This window comes from Vipera ursinii (genome assembly GCF_947247035.1).
Source record: "Vipera ursinii genome assembly, chromosome: 2".
NCBI lineage: Eukaryota > Metazoa > Chordata > Lepidosauria > Squamata > Viperidae > Vipera > Vipera ursinii.
In genome coordinates this window covers 281,610,991-281,636,588 of record NC_139513.1, presented here as the reverse complement: position 1 = coordinate 281,636,588, position 25,598 = coordinate 281,610,991, and the positions used below count along the sequence as shown (strand labels likewise).

Below are 25,598 nucleotides of genomic sequence, written 5' to 3'. Positions count from 1 at the left end.
TCCAGCGGAGCTTATGAGTATCATCGGAGTGGTTTTTTCCCCCAGGGACACCTCTGAGGTTAAGAGTCGGAGAGAAAGAACAGAGTTGCGATTTTCAAGATGATCACTAACCACGTGCAGAGAGTACTCACCCCTGAGCACCACCCCCCAACATGCCGAACTGGATCTATTAATTAATCAGTGGAACAACCTGCCTCCAGAAGTTGCGGATCTTCCAACACTGGGAGTTTTTTTTTTTTTTTAAAGAAACTGGACAGCCATTTGTCTGAAATGGTATAGGGTTTCCTGCCTGATGAGGGGGTTAGACTAGAAGACCTCCAAGGTCCCTTCTGACTCTGTTATTTATTCTATTCTAGTGGATGCAATGGTACGTCCTCAAGAGCAGTAATTTTCAGGAGCCCAGATTTATAAAGTAGAGGCGAAACACCGAGTGGGTGGACCGAACTTGCCGAATTTTAGCCGGGAGCTGCTACTCGTACTCAGGATTTCAAAAGGGGCGGGGAGCCTGCAAGAACTTTGAAGCGTTACGAGCTTGCTATTCGTGAAGTCTCTGGGCGTGAAAATTGCTCTCGGATCCTTTAGCAGTGAGAGATGCGGAGGTCATTCGGGGGCGTAGTGAGCTCTTTTGCTGGTCGCGGAGGCGCGGGAAGAGAGAACTAAAGGGGCGTTTAGGTTTGTGGAAAGGATGACGGAACCCCTTCTCCCCACATCCACTCTCCTCCCGGATTTTCAAGAACTAAATAAAGGCCTGTAGAAATTCCAGAAGTTCGTCTCCTTGCAACCGAATGTCATTTAATGCTTCTGAGTGGTTCCAAACGAGCTTTAAAGAAGGTTAGGAGGACGAAAGCCACTTAAAGAGGAGAGAAGCGATCGGAGAAGTTGCGTGGGATTTTCAAAAAGGCGCTGGCTCGGCCAACTTTCCCCTAACTGGGCGCCCTCTGATGTGTATTGACTCCAGTGAAAATCAAACATCGCCCTGGAGAAGTTAGCTTCCCAGGCTGCTATTATTATACAGTAGCTTAATCCCGGGGGTAAAGACCTACCTGTTGCATTTCACCTGTTAAGTCAGGGAAGAGCTTTATGAAGTAGTCGTATGAATCCAGTTCCTTGGTAATTTCGTGTTCCGGAGTATTGTACAACCCAGAAAGTGTCCCAAACGTACTTTTTCCAAAAGGCAACTGGGGTTTCTTGTTGTTTTTCCTTTGAAAACCTTTCGCTTCTCATCCAAGAACCTTTGATACGTTTTCAAGAAAAAAATCAAGAAAGTCCAGTTCTGTTTTGGAAAACGCACCTTTGGGACAGCCATGACCTGGATGATTGAGAATTTCCACAGGCAACTCAGAAAATGGATTAGTTAATTCAATAACCAGATTAAACTGGTTGTATGAACACCATCATATATATTAGTTAGCGATAGTCATATACGGTATATTAGCCCTAGTATATTGTTCAGACCCAAAGCATAAAATTAACTTCTGCTTCATCATATTCCCCAAACTCAAAACATCCTTCAGTGAAATTGGCAAGGTCCCTATAATAGACTAACCCAGGATTTAACATGAATAAACCACATTGGTTGGATACCCACCACACACTACGTTTTGGATTGGTGTGCAGTGTGAACCGAAATCCTGCAATCCTGACTCAGATTCGTTTGTAAAAAAATAATCTATATTCTTTTCTAATCAAAAGGGTACAATTTTGTTCTTCTTGTTTCTATTCCCGAGAAGAAAGTTTGTTACTAACTTCTCCAACTACAGTTCAACTTTCTCTTTCGTTCTGAAACGGATATTTCCTAATATCACAAAGGAAGTGGGATTCTCCCTCTTTCGGGGAAATTGATAAGCTTTATTCACCACAGTATATTCTAATACTGTAGCACATATAACAAGCCACTAGGGACCCCGCCCCTCTCTGATGCCCCTTTTCAGACATGGTTCTCTCTCGTTAAGGGATGGCTTAATCCCTTTCACTTTCTTGTTGTTGTTAGCTGCGAAGTCGTGTCTGACCCATCGCGACCCCATGGACAACGTTCCTCCAGGCTTTCCTGTTCTCTACCATCTTCTGGTGCATTTAAGCTCACGCCTAGTGCTTCAGTGGCTCCAGCCACCTCCTTCTCTGTCGTCCCCTTCTTCTCTTGCCCTCAATCTTTCCCAGCATTAGGCTCTTCTCCAGTGAGTCCTTCCTTCTCATTAGGTGGCCAAAGTATTTGAGTTTTAGCTTCAGGATCTGGCCTTCTAAAGAGCAGTCAGGGTTGATCTCCTCTAGGACTGACCGGTTTGATTGCCTTGCAGTCCAAGGGACTCGCAGGAGTCTTCTCCAGCACCAGAGTTCAAAGGCCTCAATTCTTTGGCGCTCAGCCTTTTTTATGGTCCAACTTTCACTTTCTTAGAAAAGCAAACTTAACAAGCGGGGCAACGGAAGTGTCTAAAGCAGGGGTCTTCCAACTTGGCCCTTTTATGACTTGTGGACTTCAACTCCCAGAATTCCTCAGCCAGGCACGCTGGTTGAGGAATTCTGGGAGTTGAAGTCCACAAGTCATAAAAGGGCCAAGTTTGAAGACCTCTGGTCTAAAAGACTTTCATTTGGCGCTCAAGCCTTGCAAGGAAGCGCCTGTCTTGTTTCTGGGACACTCTGAACCCGCAGCTAATCCTTAAGGGATGTGTTCCCACAACCACTGAGCTAAACCGATCCTGGCTAATTGCTGCTTGAAGGTAAAAACGAACACCCAGAGCGAAACTCGGAAGTTGCCGGCTGAAGAAAGAAAGTTCAAGGGTCTAAGACAGGGGTCTTCAAACCTAGCCCTTTTATGACTTGTGGACTTCAACTCCCAGAATTCCTCAGCCAGGCAAGCTGGTTGAGGAATTCTGGGAGTTGAAGTCCACAAGTCATAAAAGGGCCAAGTTTGAAGACCTCTGGTCTAAAAGACTTTCATTTGGCGCTCAAGCCTTGCAAGGAAGCGCCTGTCTTGTTTCTGGGACACTCTGAACCCGCAGCTAATCCTTAAGGGATGTGTTCCCACAACCACTGAGCTAAACCGATCCTGGCTAATTGCTGCTTGAAGGTAAAAACGAACACCCAGAGCGAAACTCGGAAGTTGCCGGCTGAAGAAAGAAAGTTCAAGGGTCTAAGACAGGGGTCTTCAAACCTAGCCCTTTTATGACTTGTGGACTTCAACTCCCAGAATTCCTCAGCCAGGCAAGCTGGCTGAGGAATTCTGGGAGTTGAAGTCCACAAGTCATAAAAGGGCCAGGTTTGAAGACCCCTGGTCTAAGAGCAAAGCCGGCCGATCGACTCATGACCAACCCCCGCATTCTCATTGGTGAGCGCGAAGAGAACCGAAAGATGATTGGACGGCTTGCTTCTAAGCTCCACCTCCTTCTAGGCAGGGCATCTGAGTTCGGTCTTCGGCCTCTGGCTCCGGACGGAGGTGGAGCGTGTTGGCTGGTCTGTTTGCGCCGCCGCCGCCGCTGCGCAAACGCCGCTGGAAAATGGAGGACCGGGAAGGCGAAGAGGAGGAGACGGAGGCCGAGTGGCTCTTGCCGGGACCCAGCAGGGGATTCCTCTCGAGGGATTCCCCTTCTGCCGTAGAAGGCATCTCGTGTAAAGTCCTAGGAAATCTTCCCCCGCCCGCCGCGGAATCTGGGCAGCCTGGGTCTTGTGGACTGGGAAGTAGGGCAGTGCGTACTCCAGGAGAAAGCAGGGGAGCTAAGACGGGGCTGGGGTGGGGGTACGATCCGAATAGTAAGTGCTTTAAAAAAAAAGAGAGAATTATTTCGAAACTCTGTCCCGTGCTCATTCTTAAATGCCGCGTTCACACGACGTCCTGGGCCCTAATCTAGTCTTGACTTCCACCCTAGTATGTGAGTCTCTAGCCCGGGGGGGGGGGGTAGGCAACCTCGGCTCTTTTATGACTCGTGGACTTCAACTCCCAGAATTCCTGAGTCAGCTATGCTGACTCAGGAATTCTGGGAGTTGAAGTCCACGAGTCATAAAAGAGCCGAGGTTGCCTACTACCCCTGCTCTAGCCCAAGTAGTTTATGGTTCAGTGTGGGTGGAAATTCAGAATAAAGATATGAAGATAATCTTGTCTCTGAGCCTCCCACTTTTGTAGTTGATATCAGTGGTTCATTGGAGCTGATGGAATACTTTTCTTTCCCAAATTTATTATTTATTTATTTATTTATTAATGGGACTTACCGTATATCCCGCCCTATCTCCCCGAAGGACTCAGGGCGGCTAACAACAATAACATATAATAAGTACAGAAATTAAGATAAAATTAAAATTAAAGTCGTCTGTGCAAATGGGAAACAAACCGGGATGCTTTGCAAAAAGGGATTAATCTTGGCTTGGATTGGGAGATTTATCTTGACTTCCTGGAATTTTGCCCTCTCCTTCTGGGAAAGAGCGGGATCCGAAGTGTTGTTTTTATTAATGTGTGATTGACATTTAATTTTCTGCTTCCAGTCAAGCAGACACGACTAGTAGTGGCTAGATTTGCACGGTACTCTTGGCCCAAATGTGGTTGGCTTCATTGTAATTCCTTCTGCTGTGGAAATGCAGAGATTAAAATTACTCTACAGGTTGCAGCCTGCACCTCCGTGGAAAGGAGTAATACTTCTTTCCAGATGCAAAAGTGATCATCTGTTTGTCTTTACAGAGTTTGTTAACCAGAATGGTTTGCTTAAGTAACTCAGTTGCTGAGATCAGTTCATACTGAACAATATCCTACAACTGGGCCACAAACCAGCCATCTCTGTTTGCAAACTTGCATATGAGATAGGAAGATCCTTACGATGATTGATGCTGATAAAAAGAAAATGACATGTAAACTATGGAGGGATGTTTTAAACTGAAAACTCTTATCAATAAGCTGTTAAAGCAAGGGAGGGGGGTTATTTACCCAATAATGTATTAGTTAGAAAATCACAGGTGATAAAAAGCAGTCTAAAATTCAGCATCCTGGTTTGAAAGGCCCAAAACAGAAGTGATTGTGGTCATGCTGAGTGATGTGTTAAGGAGGCTGGATGACCACAGAGGCAATACGAAACAAATTGTTCTGAATGTCAAATTGGTTTGCAGGTTATCATGGCCAAGCTGTGCCAAAAGAAAATGTTTGGAACCGAATCATTTTGCATCTGGACTTGGACTGTTTTTATGCCCAGGTAGAAATGATCTGCAATCCTGAATTAAGAAGCAAACCTTTAGGTATTTTTTTTTAGAATTTTGGTGGTGCATGCTATCCCATAGGATATGGTAAAAGGTCTCTCTGCTACTCCTTCTAAGGAAACAAGCAATATATATTTTGTTTTTTGTCATAATCAAGATAGCAGCTTGTGGTCATTCAGCAGTTCTCATTGGCTGAGTTAACCATTGGGACAGAGTTCACACAGGATGCTAATCCATAATGTGGTTTATTTGGTTCTGGTTTCATATATTATACGACCCAGTCAACAGCCTAGGATTTAGTGTGAATGTAGTCCATTGTTGCTTATTTAGTAAAAATCTGGCTAGCAGATATTAATAGAGTATGTTGTGTGAATTAAGTGTTGGCTATAATGCAACTCACTTGATGCAGAATGTCAACTAGATTCAGACAACCCAACCAGATGTTTCAAAGCAATTTGAGGTGGCGGGGAGGGTAAGGCCGAGTTTTCAGTCTGATTCAGAAAAGGGATTCAGTTCTGAAATTCAGTCAAAATGAAACTGTGTTTTCAATTTCAGTCATATTGTGGATAGCTATCAGAGCAGGATTGTCCATTTCAGTGTGGGATGGCTTCTGAACACTGAGAATAGTCTGTTTCGGGCATGAAATGATACAAATGTTTTCTATCCCCCACTATTTGAGAGCCAGGTTGAGTGGGGTGGTGGGCTAGTGGTGAAGATGCTCGCCTGTCACTCAGAAGGTTGAGAGTTCAATCCTAGGTAGTGGCAGATGTTTCTTTCTCAGGGCGCAAATAAAAAAATACCTGCTGCAAACTTTGGATGGCATGAGGAAGGGCATCCGCCCAGTAAACGCTCAGCTCCATCCAGTTCCCTGGACTCTACCCCAAATTGATTTCAGGGTCATAAAAAGGGAGTTTTAGAAAGGTTGGTATAATGGTTAAGGCATTGCAGTAGGAGGGCAAGTCAGCTTTAGGTCTGGAAATCCCTCCTTCTCAGCCCTAGTAATAAGATTATGACAAAGCACTTGTGAAAATGTTGAAAATTTAATGAGCTTGTTGGGAGTGAAGACTAGCTGAAAGGCACATAGATACACTCCAATAGATCTATTGGCAGCAGCCCATGTACCTGTACACTAGCTAAGTAGTATAACATTATGAGGTTTCTTTGATTTAGAAGTGCTCAGTTAGAAGACTAAATGTATATGCTGCCTGCAAGATACAACATTTGCTTAGAAATTTTTTATACTTGAAATATCTGCAGTTATTCTTGCTGCATAAGCAGTCAGTGATCTCCTAGAACAGGGGTTTTCAAACTTGGCCCTTTTATGATTTGTGGACTTCAGCTCCCAGAATTCCTCAGCCAGGCACACTGGCTGAGGAATTCTGGGAGTTGAAGTCCACAAGTCATAAAAGGGCCAAGTTTGAAGACCCCTGTCCTAAAACTTCTTAACTGTATTAATCAGCATTTGGCCAGGGCTAAGTCTTTGATTATGTATTAGTTCAATCCTTTGACACAGAAATGGGCAAATTGGACCCTCAATGACATATATGACAGTACCTAATGTGAGACCCATGAAGTCAGCTAGTTTGAAGGTGCTAATCCTGCAGTCCTGAATGCATCACAAAGTCATCTTTTTTGAAAAGATGGAATTGTAGCTGAGAGTAAATTTACACAAAGTTGCATTGCAAGCTTTGGAAATAAAAGCTCCATTGCACATATTATTGAAAGGTATTTGCCACGAAGCCTCTGTGATTCTTAACTGCTACGTTTGTACCTACTTTCAGGTGTGCAGCAGAAATACCTGGTAGTCACCTGCAATTATGAAGCCAGGAATCTTGGTGTAAAAAAACTCATGGGTGTGAAAGAAGCAAAAGAAAAGTGTCCGGATCTGGTGCTGGTTAATGGAGAGGATCTGACTAAATACAGGGAATTCTCTTACAGGGTTACAGGTACTGCTTTGATTTTATCCTCATAATGCTGGAAAATGTTTCTTCATTGGATTTGGTTGCAATATGCTCCCCGCCTAGAGACTGTAAGTAGTCTCTAGTAGTAACTTGTAGTAACTTACAACCACAATCGTGTCTAGAAACTCGGTCGTTAAGCGATGTGGTTCTTAAGTGAGTCATTACCCAACCATGCTTGATTTTATAAACTTTTGTGCCATGGTCATTAAGCGAATCCGCCTTTGCCCACTAACTTTGCTTGTCAGAAGTCAGCTGGGAAGATCACATATGACAATCACTTGACTCCAGGGACTCTTGTCTCCAATACTGCAACTGTTGTGACTCCAGTGACTCTTGACTCCAATACTGCAACTATTGTAAATACATGCCAGTTGCCAAGCACCCAACTTGTGATCACATGACCTTGGGGAATGCTGTGATGGTCATAAGTGTGAGGATTGATCATAAGCCACTTTTTTTTAGTGCCGTTGTAACTTCAAACAGTCACTAAACTAATGGTTGTAAGCCAACCTGTATTACTACCTCCTTCCTTATTTTGATCATACCTAGTGCTAACTGATAAAGCATGATTTATAAGCCACAATGGCTGGATAGACATCCCATATTAAATCCAAACCAAAAAACAACAACCTCGTGCTATGGTTTAACATGATATTTAAACCTAGCCATTAGGGATGTAAACCATGAATTATAGTTTAACAAATCATGTGAATCCAGCCAAGTAAAGCTTATTTATATTATGGTTTGGCAAACTCTGAATCAGCACATGTGAATCCAGTCTTATGAATCTTGCGATCTTGTCCCTTCAAACATTTTTGTCAAATTTCTAGCAAGCTTGATGTTGCCATTCATGAGAGGTTTATCAACAAACAAGCAGAGGTGGAAAGACTCCACAGGCTGCTCTTTATGCTCCCACTTCGGTTACGCTTTGTGTAATCAAGCCAGGAGATAGTAGTTGAGGATCTTTCTTAAGGAATTTACTCTGTAGGAATGATGTCATAGAACTGTGTTCTGAAGCACTGTCTCCTAGGTTCAACTGGGTTTCTTAGCAAGGAGCTATTCTGTCCAGAGCAAGTTCTGCAGGTGGCCAACTTCGCAGGCATATTGCTCCTTTTAAACCCAGGAGTTGAAGCCCGGTATCAGATTTGCTTAAACCAGAAATCAATTCCTTTTTCGGACCCTGTCTAAAACGATTCACTCAAGGTGGATGCCCATGAGATGTAAACTGAGGAAAGAGGCACAGGGTCATTTCACAGTAGCATTTGTGTGAGGTCAAAAGAATCTTCTCATTCTCAAGCATCTCAACAATTTTGAGTGTTACTTCATTGTGTTAGCTATAGAGCGAGAGGGAGAGCATAAGAGAGAGATGAACATTGTATCTCCAGCTTCCCAAAGTAAAAGTGAAATTGAGGATGACTCAACAAGAGGTTAAACATTAAAAGGTTCCCCCGCACCTGAGTGCTAGTCGTTTCCGACTCTAGGGGCCGGTGCTCATCTCCGTTTCAAAGCCGAAGAGCCAGCGCTTGTCCGAGGACGTTTCCATGGTCATGTGGCCGGCATGACTAGACGCCAAAGGCGCACGGAACGCTGTTACCTTCCCACCGTAGTGGTCCTTATTTTTCTACTTGCATTTTTATGTGCTTTCGAACTGCTAGGTTGGCAGAAGCTGGGATGAGTAACAGGCGCTCACTCTGTTACGCAGCACTCAGGATTCGACCCGCCAAACTGCTGACCTTCTGATCGACAAGCTCAGCGTCCTAATCCACTGAGCTGCCGCGTCCCTTAAGGTTAAACATTACAAAAGCGTAAAACATAGTAAACCTGTATAGTGAGAGAGAACATTGGGCTTATCAAATGTTTGCTAGAACACATTGTTAAAGTAAAACAGAACTGAAGAAAAGTTTCTAAAGCAGATCTGTGAAGGTGAAGAAGTTCTGTAATCACCATTAGATGGGGAATTGGATAAAATTGAAAAGGCTAGTACGTACTCTCGACTACATTTGCACATCGGGCTGACCCATGGTTAACTTATCCACAATTAGTTCAACTCAGTTTTCTGGATTTGCACAATACTGATAGTCCTCGACTTACGAACTCAATTGAGCCCAACATTTCTGTTGCTAAGAGAGACATTTTTAAAGTGACTTTTGCCCCATTGTGTGGCCTCTTTTGCCACAGTCGTTAAGTGAATCACTGCAGTTGTTAAGTTAGTAACATGGGTGTTAAGTGTATCTGCTTCCCCATTGACTTTGTTTGTGAGAAAGTCGCAAAAAGGTGATCACATGATCCCAGGACACTGCAACCACCATCAAAATGAGTTAGTTGTCAAGCGTCTGAATGTAAATCACATGAGCATATGGATGCTGCAGTGGTCATAAGTGTGAAAAACGGTCAGGGATGCTGCAATGGTCATAAGTGTGAAAAACGGTCACAAGCCACTTTTTAAAGTCCCATTGTAATTTTGAACAGTCACTAAATGAATTGTTGTAAGTTGAAGACTGTACTGAAGTATAAACTGACTATTCAAGTTTTAAAAATCAATACTAAATTAAAATATGCCCATCTAGTTTGTGGCCCATGTTTTTTGGTGTGTGTGTGATTAAGGTTAGATCTACCTACAGGTATTGACAGCAACCTAATGGCGCACAATCAGTGTTTTGTAAACCAAGCCATTGTATTAAGTTTTTCAAGTCCCAAGGACTAGATTTACACATCAGGCTAATTCACAATCCGATTACTGATTTGAAAACAGTACCTACCTAGAATCTTTTTAGATAGAAGTGCTCTATACATAGTATTTTATTTCTTTATTTATTTAATTAGATTTCTATACCGCCCTATTCCCGAAGGACTCAGGGCGGTTTACAGGGCAGCATAAAATACAATATAAAAGATAATATAAAATTAAAATAAATTAATTAAGCCCAACAATTAAAACAATATTTAAAAAAACTAAAACCCCTTCAGTCCAGGCCTGATAAATCAAAAAGCCAGGTTTTCAGGTCCCGGCGAAATGAACGCAGATCGGGGGCAGTCCGGAGTTCCACAGGTAAATCATTCCATAGGGCAGGCGCGCCCACAGAGAATGCCCTCCCTCTGGGGATCACCCGCCGGCACTCCCTAACCGGCGGCACCCTAAGGAGGGCCTCTCTATGGGAGCGCACAGGACGATGGGAAGTTGAGGCTGGCAGCAGGTGCTCCCTAAGATAATCCGGACCCATGCCATGTAGGGCTTTATAGGTCATCACCAGCACCAGTATACATTAATAAAGTTATGTGCTATGACTTCTGAATGGGGGGGGAAGGAGACTTTAATGCAGATCTCCTGAAACTGTCCCAAAACAAGGCTGCCATCTTCAGAAAGCATCTCTTAGTTATTCTCCAGAATGTTCTTTATAACAGGGGTCTGCAACCTTGACAACTTTTAAGACTTGTGGACTTCAGCTCCCAGAATTCCTCAGCCAGCTCTCATGTGATTAGATCTATAGAGTTTGACCTCCCAGGCACTAGGATTCATTTATCTGATTGTATCTTTATGTGTGAACCATGCTAATGCTCATTAGCCACTGTTGAGCCTAATATAATCACATTTCCAGTTTAAAATTTTTGAAATCAGATCTGAGCAATAATAATCTTTTCTGTAGACCTGGGCAAAGAAGGCATTGTCGACTGATTTGCCTCAGTGGGATGCTAGAAGGTCCCAGTTCGTACAGAGCCAACATCTAATCCAGTCTTTCCAATAGATGCCTCTAGCAAGCATCTATGCATCTTTTGGCTCCCGAATATGGGACAAGCCTTGAATCAAAGCAAACCAATGTAACAGATTTGCATTAATAAAAGAAAAAGCCGATGAGAAGTGTTAGTTTGCAAAATTCCATTCAAGGCTGGCTTCACACAAGCCATTATTGAGACAATAATGCTAAAATCCCTTCAAAGTTTTGCACAGTCCTCCTTTTAAAGTCTAGAGCACAGGTCTGCAACCCGCGGCTCCGGAGCCGCATGCGGCTCTTTCAGCCATCTCCTGCGGCTCCCAGTCCTCTGCCATGTGCAGTCCAAAAAAAAAAAAGTGGGACTAAAAAAGTTCAACCGATCAATTCAAATATGCAGGGTAGGTGCATATCTCGCCTTGGCTCCACTCTTCAGTCAAACTCTGTTCTGCGCATGCGCGCATGTGCACACAATTTTTTGCGGCTCCCAGTTTTTCCTTTTGTGAGGGAACCGGTTCCGAGTGGCTCTTTCACTGTTTCAGGTTGCTGACCCCTGGTCTAAAGTTTGGTATTAAAGCATACGAAGATGATCCTGTAGTCTGTATATAATACAGGTAGTCCTCGACCTACAGGCACAATTGAGCCCAACTTTTCTGTTGTTATCTGAGACATTTGTGAGCTTTGCCCCATTTTATGACCTTCCTTGCCTCAGTTGTTAACTGAGCCTGGCTTCCTCGTTGACTTTGCTTGTCAGAAGGTCGCAAAAGGGGATTACGTGATCTTGGGACACTGCAGCAATCAAACAGAAACCCTTTGCCAAGCATCTGAATTCTGATCACATGATCATGGGAATGCTGCAAAGGTCGGAACTGAAAAACGGTCATAAATCACTTTTTTTAATTGCCATTGTAACTTTGAATGGTCACTAAACCAACTGTTGTAAGTCAAGGACTACCTGTACATTTAGTTAATTAAGCCTCCTATATGTGCGTATGGATCAGTGCATTAAAGATTTGCATGGAACACAAGGAGTTTTTTCCCCTATGCTAACATTCTGCTAAACAAGAAATTCGTACAACTCTGTCAAACTACTTAGTAAGGCTGCCTACTATTCTCCTCATCTTTCCTATCGCCTTATTTTCTTATGACTATAACTTTGTTGCTTGTATCTTGCAATTTATATTGTCTTTTTAGTATCCTAGTTGTGAATTATGTTGTTTGCTTATTTAGCATCCTATGACTATCACTAAGTGTTGTATCTTACGATTTATGATGAATGTGTTTTTAGGTTGATTATGATCGTGATATATCACTGTTGCTTGTATGTACACTGAGAGCTTATGCACCGGAGACAAATTCCTTGAGTGTCCAACCACATGGCCAGTAAAATAAAGAATTCTAATACTTTGTACAATGCTAAATTAGAATATAGTTTGCTTGGATGAGAGTTCGGCATTTATGTGAATTCATCTACTTCAGTTTGTAACCAGTAGCCTGTGTTGTGTGAATTCAGTCAATTTGGCCCTTAATGACCTTTGTTTATTAACGTGTGTGTGTGGGGTTATATATTTAATAACTTGGTTGCATAATTTCCATATTTAATTGGAAGAATAATATGGACATTTTCTATATTTAAAAGGTTAGCCCTCTTCACCCAGTACTATATATTAACAATTATATTCTTTTTTTTAACATTTACAGAATTGTTAAAAACATTTACGCCACTGGTAGAGAGGCTCGGATTTGATGAAAATTTTGTGGACATCACTGAATTAGTAGAAAAGAGACTGATAAAGTGGAAAAAAGCAACTCTTCCTAAAATGTCTGTTTCTGGTCATGTATATAATAATCAGAGTAAGTCCTTTTTTTTTTAACCACAATGTCATATTTGCACTCCAGATCCCATAATAATGCTATGTTTGATAACACAAAGGACATTTGTAGCACAGAATGACATTCAAGCTTGACATACAAATACACAGGTAGTCCTTGACTTACAACTGTAGTCCCTAAAGTGATCCAAAAATGAACTTCATAGAAGTTGTAAGGGACCTTGGTGGTCATCTCGTACAACTCGCTGCTCGAGCAGGAGAATCTATACCATTCAGACAAATGGCTATCCAGTCTCTTCTTGAAATCCTCCAGTGATGGGGCACCCACAACTTCTGAAGGCCCAGACGTAACATAGAATGGTTGTTTCTTCACTTAGGAGAAACTTTCCTTAACTTTTCTTGTGAAAGCCCTAATAAGCAGGCATATACATAGAATGAAGGCTACTGCTAAGCTTGTAAGCCGCCCTGAGTCTTCGGAGAAGGGCGGGATATAAATGGAATTTAAATAAATAAATAAATAAATAAATAAATAAATAAATAAATGGGGAAAATGTTAGCCCTGCTTTTAACAGCCCTAGAAAATCATACCTGTTTTAGAAAGTAGGGCCCCAGCCACAAAAAAATACCTATCTATTTCTACTTCATAATGCATTTGGATATCCCTTGATTAGTACAGGTAGTCCTTGACTTACGACCACAATTGAGCTCACAATTTATGTTGCTAAGTGAGAAATGTGCTTAGTGAGTTTTGCCCCATTTTACAACTTTTCTTCCCACATTTGTTAAGTGAATCACTGCTGTTGTTAAGTTAGCAGCATGGTTGTTAAGTAAATCTGGCTTTGCTTGTCGGAAGGTCGCAAAAGGGGATCACATGACTTTGGGACACAGCAACGGTCGTAAGTATGAAACGGTTGCCAAGCATATGAATGTAAATCACATTACGATGGGGATGCTGGGATGCTGCGACGATCCTAAGTGTGAAAAATGGTCTTAAGTCACTTTATTCAGTGTCCTCGTAACTCAAGGACTACCTGTATTTGTAAGCATGCCACTTGTTTTTAGCCTTCAATCTTTATAGACAATCAATGTCCTAATTAGTTTTTCTCAATTTTTAGTTTCCCATTAATATTTAAGTTTAACATTTAACATTTTATAATTTCCAAGTTTTAAATGACCACAATTCCCTTTATCACAATTCATCACAAAATATAATATTCAGAATACACGTCTTGCACATCTTACATCAACTAATTAATGATACAGCATAACGTTCTTATTTTCTATTCATTTCCAAATTTCTTAAATTTAGTAACCAAAATTTTTATTTCAACCTTAAATACTTTCTCTCTTTTTCTCTTGATGCACAGTCAAGGCAGTGTCTTGGGGGGGTTGGGGCTCCATAAGAAGGATGAATCTGTCAGCTGATCTCTTGAGATTTCTTTTTTCTTTTTTGTCTCTTTCCTTCACAGCGGTTGATTTTCAGGACCCAGTGCATGTAAGGCTCGCTGTGGGATCTCAGATTGCGGAGGAGATGAGAGATGCCTTGTGCAGCAGGCTAGGGCTCACGGGCTGTGCAGGAGTGGCCACAAATAAGGTCCTCTCCAAGCTGGTCTGTGGGACCTTTAAACCAAATCAGCAGACAGTTCTTTTGCCAGAGAACCGGCTAAACCTGATGACCAGCCTGGATCACGTAAGGAAAATACCAGGTAAATTGATTTTGAGGGGTTGTTTTCCCCCCGCAATTTTAACTGTTATTATATATATATATAATACAGAGAAAAATAGAAACAGGAAATTAAGGGATGGAAAAGGAGAGGGGAAGAGAAGGTGTGAGGTACAAGGGGGGAAAAAAAGGTGTTGACTTCCGACTCTTTTTAGCACAGTGCAAGATAATAACACTCCAGCCTCAACTTTTTGTTTTTACACATTAATATATACTAGCTATTTCTATAACGACAAATCTATCTAATCGACAAAACCAAAGTCAAAGTTTCATTATTATTTTCATCACAAGCACAAAATCCAGAAGTGGTATCCAAATGAAAAACATACTCAAATATATTCTCCTCTTTGAATAGAATGATCAATTTAACTATCCCTGTTTTATCTTCCTTTCTCTGGGAATAGTATGCATTTCTATTTGCATCTAATAACCTTTGTACACTATCACCATTTTTATTAACAAAGTTAACCATATACTTTCAAATTCTTTGACTTTACTGGGAAAAATACTTTTTTTTCTTTCTAAACTTTATTCAAATACTTTTCTAAAATCAAAACCTTTTAATGCATCTTTAGCTTCTTAACAAAGTTGACTTTGAGTTTTGATGATTAGATTGGACTTGAAAAATATTGTAGCTTTTTAAATATAGGCTTATTTATATTTAATATGTTACTATCTTCTAGATGAAATTAAGATAAGAACATTTAATGTATACTGGGCTTTTGCCATGAGCATTTTAAGATATTTTAAGAAATCTTATTTTATTTTAAGATATTTAACTTGGAGCGTTCTAGTCCCACCATAGACATTAAAGCTGGCTGGTGACTTTGGACTACCGTGTTTCCCTGAAAACAAAACCAGGTCTTATATTAATTTTTATTCCAAAAGATTCATTAGCGCTTATTTTCTGGTTAGGTCTTATATTCAGGGAAATATGGTACTTAAATGCATCTGTCTAGCTGACAGCCTTAACTGGAGCTTATTTTGGGGGGTGGGGCTTATATTAAGAGCATCCTGAAAAATCATGCTAGGACGTCTTATTTTTGGGGAAACACACTAATCACCAGGTGAGGTGAGTTCTAGTTCTGCCTAAGGCACGGAAGCCAGCTAAGTGACTTTTGGCTATTCACCAGGAGACGGTGAGTTCAAGTCCTGCCTTAGGTATGAAAGTGGCTGGCTGACCTTCGGCTACTCTCACTCTCAGCCCAGCCCTTCTCACAAGGTTGTCGTTGCGAGGAAAATACGTATGCTCACTGTCTTGAGTTACTTGCAGTGTAAAAATGGGAATTAAATCTAATACATAAATAGAGAAAAATATTTTCTAGAGCTGAATGAATCTTCCAAAGGCAGCTTGCTTTGATGAGGGCACACAGACGGCAGCCACCTTGCTTTGCCTCCTTCTGCAATTCTTAGAGCCACCGGAAACAGTCTTTTAGAAGTATTTTGCACAGATACCTCTTTTTGATTTTTTTGCAGGAGTAAAAGACCATCAACCACCTGCAAGACAGTGCAAAAGTTTTAGCCCGAGCAATTAAACCTGCCTTGCCCAGATCTAATATTGGAAAGGAAATATCAACCAGGTGTTTGGGAGAAAAGGGTTCGTCTTGGGCCCTTTGGACTCCAACTGCCACCAGTTAGCCTATGTCTCCACTCCAGCGTAGCCTCTTAAAGCCCCTTTTGCTGTAAGGAAAGAAACAATAAGAAATGGAAAGGGTGGTATTTCCATTTCCTTTCTCAGTAGGTGACCTCATCCAGCCTTAGTCGTAAGCAGGGTCAGCCCTCCTTAATGCTTGGATGGGAGATTTTTCAGGAAATTCCAGGGCTGTAGATTACACTGGGGGGTTGGGCAGATCTCCTAAAAAAGCAGTAACTTCTTACGAGAGTATGCATCACTTCTGCAGAGTTGGCAGGAAAGCTATATCACAATGTCCATGGTTTATTTATTTATTTATTTAATTTTTATACCGCCCTTCTCCCAAAGGACTCAGGGCGGTGTACAGGGCAATAAAAATACAATAAAAATACAATATACAAAAGTTAAAAATAAGATTAAATAGAACTAGCCCATTACAATAAATAATTAAAAATTACTAATTAAAATACCCCAAACCCATTAGACCAGGCCGGCTTGTTCAAATAGGTAAGTTTTCAGATCACGGCGGAAAGAGCAAAGGTCAGGAGCCATCCGGAGCTCAACCGGTAATTGATTCCAAAGGGCTGGCGCGCCCACAGAGAATGCTCTCCCCCTGGGGGCCGCAAGCTAACACTCTCTGACCGGCGGCACCCTGAGGTGCTCCCACTCTGTGGGAGCGCACAGGATGAAGGGAAGTTGACGCCGGCAGCAGGTGCTCCCATAAGTAATCTGGACCCATGCCATTTAGGGCTTTATAGGTAATCACCAGCACTTTGAATCTCACCCGGAGGGCAACTGGAAGCCAATGCAGCTCGCAGAGTAGAGGTGTTACATGGAAGTATCGGGAGACCCTCATCACAACTCACACGGCCGCATTCTGCACCAGTTGAAGCCTCCAAGTGGTCCTCAAGGGCAGCCCCATGTACAGAGCATTGCAGTAGTCTATACGAAAGATCACGAGCGCATGAGTGACCGTACGCAGGGCATCCCGGTCCAGATAGGGTCGCAACTGGCGCACCAGGAGAACCTGGGCAAAAGCCCCCCTGGTCACAGCTCCTATATGATCTTCCAGACTGAGTGTGAATCCAGGAGGACACTCAAGTTGCGAGCCTTATCTACGGGGGGTAATAACTCACCCCCCATGGTTAAAGATGGAATAGCCTGAATTTCCTGAGATGCACGCACAACCACTCAGTCTTGTCGGGATTGAGCCGAAGCCTGTTCCTCCCCATCCAGACCCGAACCGCCTCCAGGCAACGGGACATCACATCGAGGGCATCACTGGGGTGGTTTGGGGTGGAGATGAAGAGCTGGATATCATCAGCATACTGATGATACCCAACCCCAAAACCACGAATGATCTCACCCAGTGGCTTCATATAGATGTTGAACAGGAGAGGCGAGAGGACCGACCCCTGAGGAACTCCACAAACGAGAGGCCTCGAGGCCGACCTCTGCCCTCCTGCCAGCACCGACTGCGAACGTCCCAGGAGGTAGGAGGAGAACCACTGGAGAACAGTGCCCCCCACTCCCAACCCCCTGAGACGCCGCAGTAAGATACCATGATTTGCTAGGCATTAGCAAGATTTTAATGCAGTCTTCTGCAGCTGTGAGTTGATTGCTTTCCTACACATTTTCCAGTTCAAGTCCATTCTTCTGCCTCACTAGGAGACTTGGGATTCCTTGGCATATAGCAAATTCTCTTTCTTGTGCAGGGATTGGCTTTAAAATGTCGAAGCGCCTCCTAAATCTTGGGCTGTGCACTGTGCAAGATCTCCAAGCCTGTTCAGTTGAGATTCTGGAAAAAGAACTGGGAATTCCAGCTGCACATCTCATCCAGAAGCTCAGCTGGGGAGAAGACCATTCTCCGGTCATCCCATCAGGACCTCCTCAGGTAGAACCAAGAAACGGTATCTAAAGACAAGAATTGCCCTATCCCTTATGTCTGAGAATTCTAGGCAAACTTTCCCAGATGTGAAGACTACAGCTTCTTGATTTCTCACTCAGCAAAAAGTATAAATCAGACTTCAGAGAACTGGTGGTTCCAATGCATCTGGAGAACTATCTTGAGAAATGTTGTCCCATATAATTGAACGAGCAATTGCATTCCTCAGGAAGATCCTACGTACCCACATACTGGACTAAACAATTGTGGTTTGCTTAGTTTGGATTGAGTGGTTGCATAAACAAAGATATTGTGGTTTATAAGCCATAGTTTGTGACAATGCAGGATGGTATAACTATTTTTAAAATTTGAAAGTTCCATTGATGTTTTTGAAGACGTGCCTTGATCTAGGACCTAGTATACTGGGAAGGCAGCTATGGTTTATTCAATAAACTATAATTAAACCACAGCTCAGAATCATGAAACATCATTTTTTTGAAATACATAGATGTTTTCCCTACACCTCCTTGCTATAACTATCTTATCTGTATTTCAGCAAGAACAGAGGATTAATCAGAAAAAAAAGTATGTTTGATGAATCCAATTCACTGTTTGAAATACTGAAATATAATTTTATGGCATGATACTCTGAATTCTTGAAAAGGAAATTTTGGGGGCAGAAAAATCAACTGTGAATTTACAAATACATGAATGTCTACTTTTTATTTGACTTGTGCATTTACTGATCTAAATTATTGTATTCATTGTTTTATTTTTAACTATACCACAGTCTCTCAGCGATGAGGACTCCTTTAAAAAGTGCTGTTCTGAAGCAGAGGTTAAGAAGAAAATTGAAGAATTGCTCACTAACCTTCTAGACAGGTGATTTTAACTTAAAATAGTTCCACAATATTTGGGGTCTGAGCAAGATTTTGAAACTGGGGGCTGCACTGTGTATGTGGGAATATATAAAGTGTGTGTGGAACAGTGGCACAATGAGATAACAAGTAAATGTCCAGTCCCTCTTTTTAGTTATTTGCATACTAAACAGTTCAGATTTACACACTTTCCTTACCTGTGGTTCCTTCTGTGGGATAGTAGTCCTTGACCTCAGTTGGCCTGGCAGGAACATGCGAAACAATCACCTTCAAATCCTCAAAACAATTTACAATATGTTTTTTTTTTGGGGGGGGGGGGTTCTTCATATTTCTTGAGCTACAGCACAGACCACAATGGCAGGGACTTATAGCCCGGCATGTACCAGTTCAAGGAAGCCAGAATTAAGCAATAGCTATACTGTATATCTCTTCACAGTGCTTTACATCCCTCTCCAAGCAGCTTACAGAGTCAGCCTATTGCTCCCAGCAATCTGGGTCCTCATTTTATCAAACATGGAAGAATGGAAGGCTGAGTCAACCTTGAGCTGCTCAGATCAAAGGAATCAGACTCCTGGCAACGCAAGCAGAATTAGTCTGCAATACTGCATTCTAACCACTATGCCATCATGGCTCATTCACCACTTCTCAATTTACGATCCTCCATACTGCTCTCTTTGTTCTACAAATTGCTCATTTAAGAGATTATGCTTGTTGGTGAATTGCCAATTTGCATAAATGCTTGACATAGATTAGCTTTCTAGGTAACACGCCTCTGTTTGTTGAGCCAGGCCAGACTGAAATGTAGCAATGGTGAACACGTTGGTTGTTGATGGCTCCATGTTTTCAACAGGCTGTACAAAGATGGCAGAAAGCCCCATACCATCAGACTAACCATCCGTCAGTATTCTGCTACCAATAAATGGTTTAATCGAGAGAGCCGTCAATGTCCAGTTCCATCTCACTTGGTCAAGAGGATCAGTTCAGGTAATGGTGCCTCATGGGGCTTAATTTCTTCCTATGACTTGATGTCCTAGAGAGTTCATGAATATATTGTTTTTCCCCAACTTATCTCTCTCATTCACATTACATGCAGCACTGGACTACGTATATCAATTTTTCTAACTGGCCCCCTCCAAATTTCTTAGGATTGCAACTCCCAACTTTGCTAAGACTCTCGTGTCTTGGAATTCTGGGAGTTGTAGTTCCATCATATCTAATGGGTTGCCCATTGAACAAGTCTCCATTTGAAACAGATCTCCATGTTACTCATTTGTGCATCTCCCCAGATCCTCAGCTGGAGCTCAAAGACAGAGTGAGATACTGCTTCGGGAAGTTCATTCCCTTATCTTATGTAGCCTTGTCCCAAATCCTCATTGTTGTATTGGTGTTATAAGTCTCTTTCCTGTCAAGTTCACTGTCTCTTTGTACGTGAACATCCTTCAACGTCTTCTCCATCTTTTTAATCCCAGCCGACCTGAAGGCTTTCCTTCACAGAAACTAGATCAGCCTGCTTGCTTGTTAGGGAATGTCAGTTCTTAAGCTCCTTAAGCTTGGAGAACAAGAATTCAGTTTGTCAAGTGCCAGCAAGTTCCCAGTCATTTTGAGCTTGTTAATAATTACTACTCTAAAGGCATTTCTTGTTAGTTACCCTCTTCCCAGGGCTATTCTTACAGGTTGGAATTCTTTGCTGATTTCACAGTGTTGATATCACAGCTATTTCTTGCTTTTTAATGTCACCAGTGAGGGTCTTTGGTGGTCTCTGAGCCTGGTTGGTCTCTTAAGCTTAACAGACATTTCATTACCCAGACTAGGTAACATAATCAGTGCACTAGCAAGAAAACAACCAAGTTCAGAGGCCACTCATTTCAACCCTGAGCTACAAATATTCTTCATTGGTAATTTCATCAATGCCTTAAAAAAACACCACTTTCTGCATTTCTCCATTCCTTTGTTATCCAAAATTGGAATATTTTTTTTGTCTTTCTTCTTGAGTAAGAGTCTGCTTACATGATTTTTCGCTCCATAATTTATTTCCAGGTGACACCAGTGTAAAGGCTCACCTCATTTCCATTCTTATGAAGCTGTTTCGAAAGATGATCAATGTTGAGGCTCCATTTCATCTGACCTTACTGAACATCTGCTTTTCCAATCTTAAGGACCCACCAGCTTCTTCCAAGGAGTCTATTCAATTTTATTTGAGTCAGTCGTCACCTTGTTTCAACTCCAGTGTAAGTTCTATGCTTTTAATATACATAAGAGTCCTTGACTTGCAACCCTTCATTTAGCAACCTTTCAACGTTACAACACTGAAAATAGTGATTTATGACAGGTCCTCAAACTTATGACTGTTGCAGCGTCCTTTTGGTCACATGATCAGATATTGGGCACTTGGCAACCAGCATGCATTTATGGCAGTTCTCAAGTCAGCTTCTGATAAGCAAAATCAGTGAGGAAACCAGATTCTCTTAACAGCTGCGTGATTGCCTGAACAACTGCAGTCTTTTACTTAACTATATCATGGCAAAAGAGATAATAAAATCAGGTGTGATTCATTTAACAGCCACCTTGCTTAATAATGGAACTTCTGGTCCCAGTTGTGATTGTAACTCAAAGGTTACTGTGGATATTACAGAGCCTATCCTATGTGGAATGAGATTCTCCCGAGAACAAAATGGCCTCCATCTTGCTGGTGTGGCAGAGGGCCCTGAAGAGCTAGCTGTTCACCCATATTGGAGCTCCTTCTGGGTAGCTCTGCTGTTTGTGTTGCCCAGTTCTTGCCAACTTTTGCTCCTCATTTTTACTACAGGTAATCATTGACTTATGTCCACAATTGAGCCCAAAGTTTATGTTGCTAAGTTGTTAAGTGAAATTTGCCCCATTTTGTTGCCACAATTATTAAATGAATCACCACAGTTGTTAAGTTAGCAACATAGTTGTTACGTGATTCTGGCTTCTCCATTGACTTTGTCTGTCAGAAGGTCGCAAAAGGTGATCCATTACGGTGACAGCTATCATGACAGCTCATTATGTAATAACTGGATAAACTGTATTAAAAATGTCTGATTATCAGGCTTGTTTGTCTATCTGTCTCCACCCAGAATTAACTGAGGTGGGTAGATAGGTTTGCTCTTAGTCCATGAGACTTTTACACATGTCCATATCTGCTCCTTCTCACTTTTGGATTAATGTGCATTAAAAATACAAGAGTATTTGAATACATATATTTAAAGATACAGATATTATATGAGCGTTCCGTGCGCCTTTGGCGTCCAGTCATGCCAGATGACCACGGAGACGTCCTTGGACAAGCGCTGGCTCTTCAGCTATGAAATGGAGATGAGCACCGGCCCCAAGAGTCGGAAACGACTAGCATGCATGTGCGGGGGAACCTTTACCTTTACCTATTATATGAGGGGTTTACAATTTATCAGGCATATCATATGATGGTAGAACAATGATTCTTTTTTGTATGCGGTTTAAAAGAATTCTCATTTGCTATGTAGACAACAGAAGACAGAAACTCAGAAAACGCAAAGATGGAACATCAAGGGGAAAACAGTGATGTTTTATCCAGAGAGAGAAACACAAGATGTGTACAATCTCAGCTGCACAGCCCTTGTCTGCCAACTGCAAGTGATCTTGAATGCCCAAGTCCACTACTTCCTGCTGGAATAGATTACGATGTGTTCAACCAGCTTCCAAGTGACATTAAGGAGGAAATAATCTCTAGCCGAAAGGTTAGAGATCCCACAGAGACTCTGTGGAGCCATGGAGGATCTGAACTGGGGGAGAAATCATCATGCCATCCAAAAGCCAAAATGAACTCCATTTCCCTGCCTTCTGGAGACCTTTGTCAAAGTACTAGGACTCTGGCATTTTCTGATATTGCACCCACAAAGGAAGAACTACAAAGGCAAAGTCCCCATGGAGAAGACTCTTCCCCAAATAATTCAAGACAAAGATCACAGGTGGCCCTTCCTCCTTCTGTAGACCCCAAAACATTTTCTGAGCTGCCTGCAGAGATGCAGAAGGAACTGTTGACAGAATGGAAGAGTCAAAAGTGTGTTTCTAAAATGCACGTCAGCAGAGTTGTGACACTTAAAGGAACAAAGAAAGGGCAGATGTCACCTACAGGATCAAATAGTTTACTACGCTATTTCAAGCCAAGATGACTCCAGGGTATATTTGGTCTCTAGAGACTATGCTTGCAGATGTAAGAGCCTTCCTTCAGACAGAGGTGTCTAAGGGGATACTGTTTAAAAAAAATGGAGAAAATTTCTTTTTAATGCATCTGTATAACCAGCTCTCCAGATACTATATTTTCAAAGAATACCTATCCAGGGTATCTTAAACTCAGTTTGGGTGGGAATTTTGAGAACTGTCACTCCAAATATATTGAAAATGTTATCAGGTTGGGAAAGCAAAGTTCGTATGTGGACATATTTGCAAATGAAACATACCTCCCATACAATTTTGATATTTATGTTCCTGAGCATGGAAATGGTTTACCACCTAAAATAAATGTCCCTTAAAATTTGAGAAATAGGTAGAGGCAAGGGAAAAGATGTTGAAATACAAAGCAGTCACAGTAATTTTTCTCCATTTCCTTTGTCATAGATCAGGGGTGTCAAACTCAATTTCATTGAGGGCTGTATCAGCATTGCGGTTGCCCTCTGGGAGTCAGGTGGGTGTGGCCAGGGTGGGCGTGGCCTACTGAGTGGGCATGGCTAGAGTGCGTATGGCCTACTGGGTGGGCATGGCCAGCTCTACATTGTTCGCATCAAGGGTGCCTATGGGGGCCTGGGCAGGAGTGGGACAGATCTGAGGGTCTCTGGCAGAAGGAGGGTCTCTGGGCCAGGGCCAAGGCAGTGGGGGGCGTTCCCTCACTATTTCCAGGATGGCTTCGCGGGCCGCATGAAACCACTTCGCGGGCCGGATCTGGCCCCCGGGCCTTGTGTTTGACATGTCTGTCATAGATGCTAGAGGCTATGGCATTATCATGGTCTACTTTGATTTGTTTAGAGTTCTCACTCCTAGCATTCTTAGCAATGGCCATACTGGATTGAGAATTCTGGGAGTTGGAAGTCCAGACATCTTAAAGTTGCCCAGGTTGAGAAATACTATTACAAGGTTACATATTCTTGCCCATGGAAGAACAAGCAGAATGAGACCATAGATTTGAAAAATACATGTAATCCTCCAGATTAGAGAGAGATGACATTTAGCAAAGCCTTTTTTTTGGTCTTGGTTCCACCTCTCAAATTTTTTTGTGCCACTTCTAGAAACATTTTAGAAAGCAAATGTCAGGCTGAGAAGCCGGTTAAAAGTATTTGGGGGAAAACCATAGAAGTGGCAGTTAGGTCAGTCTTCAGAAAGTCTAGATAATATTCTCCATGGTTTGATTGACTAGTAAAGCTGCTTCCAGCTGCATTTCAGGACCAGCAGCTGTTGTGATTCAGGGTCAGCCTGTGGGTTCGGCAGTTGGGTCGGACGATTCAGAGGAGGAGGGGGTGTGTGTTGGAGAGCCTGCAGAGGACAGCCCTGAGGCTTCGCAGAGCCCTCAACCAGGCCCCTCCCATCTGGTCACTACGCAGACCCAGCTGTGAAGATGACCTACAGGTGGCCCTGTTCAAGGACACCTGACACAGGAGGCAGTCAATCAGGAGTAAACAGAGGAAGGCAATGGGGCACCTCGGAAGGAGGCAGAGAGAAGCCACGCCTTGAACTGTTTAAAAGGGGAATGTGTGGGAGGGCTGGTTTGCTGAAGGCAACCGTTTGAATAGCTCCTGTTTCATGGTTCGTGTTTTGGTTTTGCTCTGTTTGCTCTGTTTTGTGTCAATAAATTTGGCAGGCTTAGTTCCAGCCTCTTGCCTTTTTGTAAAGGGGTTGTCCCTGCCTTTTCTGCAGGGCCGGTAGTAGGCTGGTACAGAACAGCAGCCAGGAAAGAACACAGTGGCTAGAAATATGAAATATAAATGGTGGACACAAACAAATTCTAGAATCTAGTGATGATTAAGAAAAGGGGAAGAAGAGACCTTTTCCACTGCCAATACTAAGCTCTTGATCACTTCCCCAGATTAAAACAGCCTTAGACATGGAAAATGGTTCCATGTTTCTCACATAAGTGAGAATTTGAATTAAGGCATTTGGTTTTGATTTTTTTTTGTCCTGGGCACTTGGAAGAATAGAAACCTGCAGCAAATCTTGTTTCCTTTCTGTTCTAGTGTAAAGTAAGCTTATCAGATCTTCACCTTCAATTTATGCTCATTGGGTAACCTTGAAGCAAGGAGAAATTTAAGTTGCATCTACTCCTATCTGTGATTTTTGGCTATCTGAAAAGCCAGAGTGGGCAAAGAGTGTCTGATCTGAATGCTGTCGGCCCTGAATTTGAATGTTGTCATAAGTGATCCTCAACTTATGGCCGTGGTTAAGCCCACAATTTCAGTTGTAAGACGTGATGGTTGTTAAGCGGGTCACCACGTGGCCGTGCTCAATTTTACAACCTTTTCTGCAACGGTTATTATGTGAACACAGCAGTCGTAAAGCGAACACTGTGGTCATTAAGCGAATCCATTGTTTATTCGGGCCACTGGGTTCACACACAGTTACAAGAAAGGTTGCAAAATCAGGGTCACATGGTGACTACTTAACCCGAAGTTCAAGTTCAGTTACGGTCATAAATCAAGGTGCCTTTAGTTCTTTATATCAGGAATTGGCCATGTGAAATCGCATGAAATGCCCATCCTTTTTGGTTGGCCTCTGAAGCCTCTTCTGACCACAACTGCTGAAAAACTACCGTATTTTCCG

General features: G+C 42.3%; 1 protein-coding gene across 1 annotated transcript; it reads left to right on the top strand.

The window, feature by feature from the left end:
- The first annotated feature begins 3,421 nt into the window (after positions 1-3,421).
- POLI (DNA polymerase iota) lies at positions 3,422-24,647 on the top strand. Its single transcript, XM_083357309.1, has 10 exons — positions 3,422-3,603; positions 5,086-5,211; positions 6,954-7,118; positions 12,542-12,694; positions 14,142-14,378; positions 17,744-17,922; positions 18,704-18,795; positions 19,642-19,775; positions 20,829-21,019; positions 22,295-24,647. The coding sequence occupies exons 1-10, from the start codon at positions 3,492-3,494 to the stop codon at positions 22,961-22,963; spliced, it is 2,058 nt and encodes a 685-aa protein (XP_083213435.1). The 5' UTR covers positions 3,422-3,491; the 3' UTR covers positions 22,964-24,647.
- The last annotated feature ends 951 nt before the right edge of the window (positions 24,648-25,598 follow it).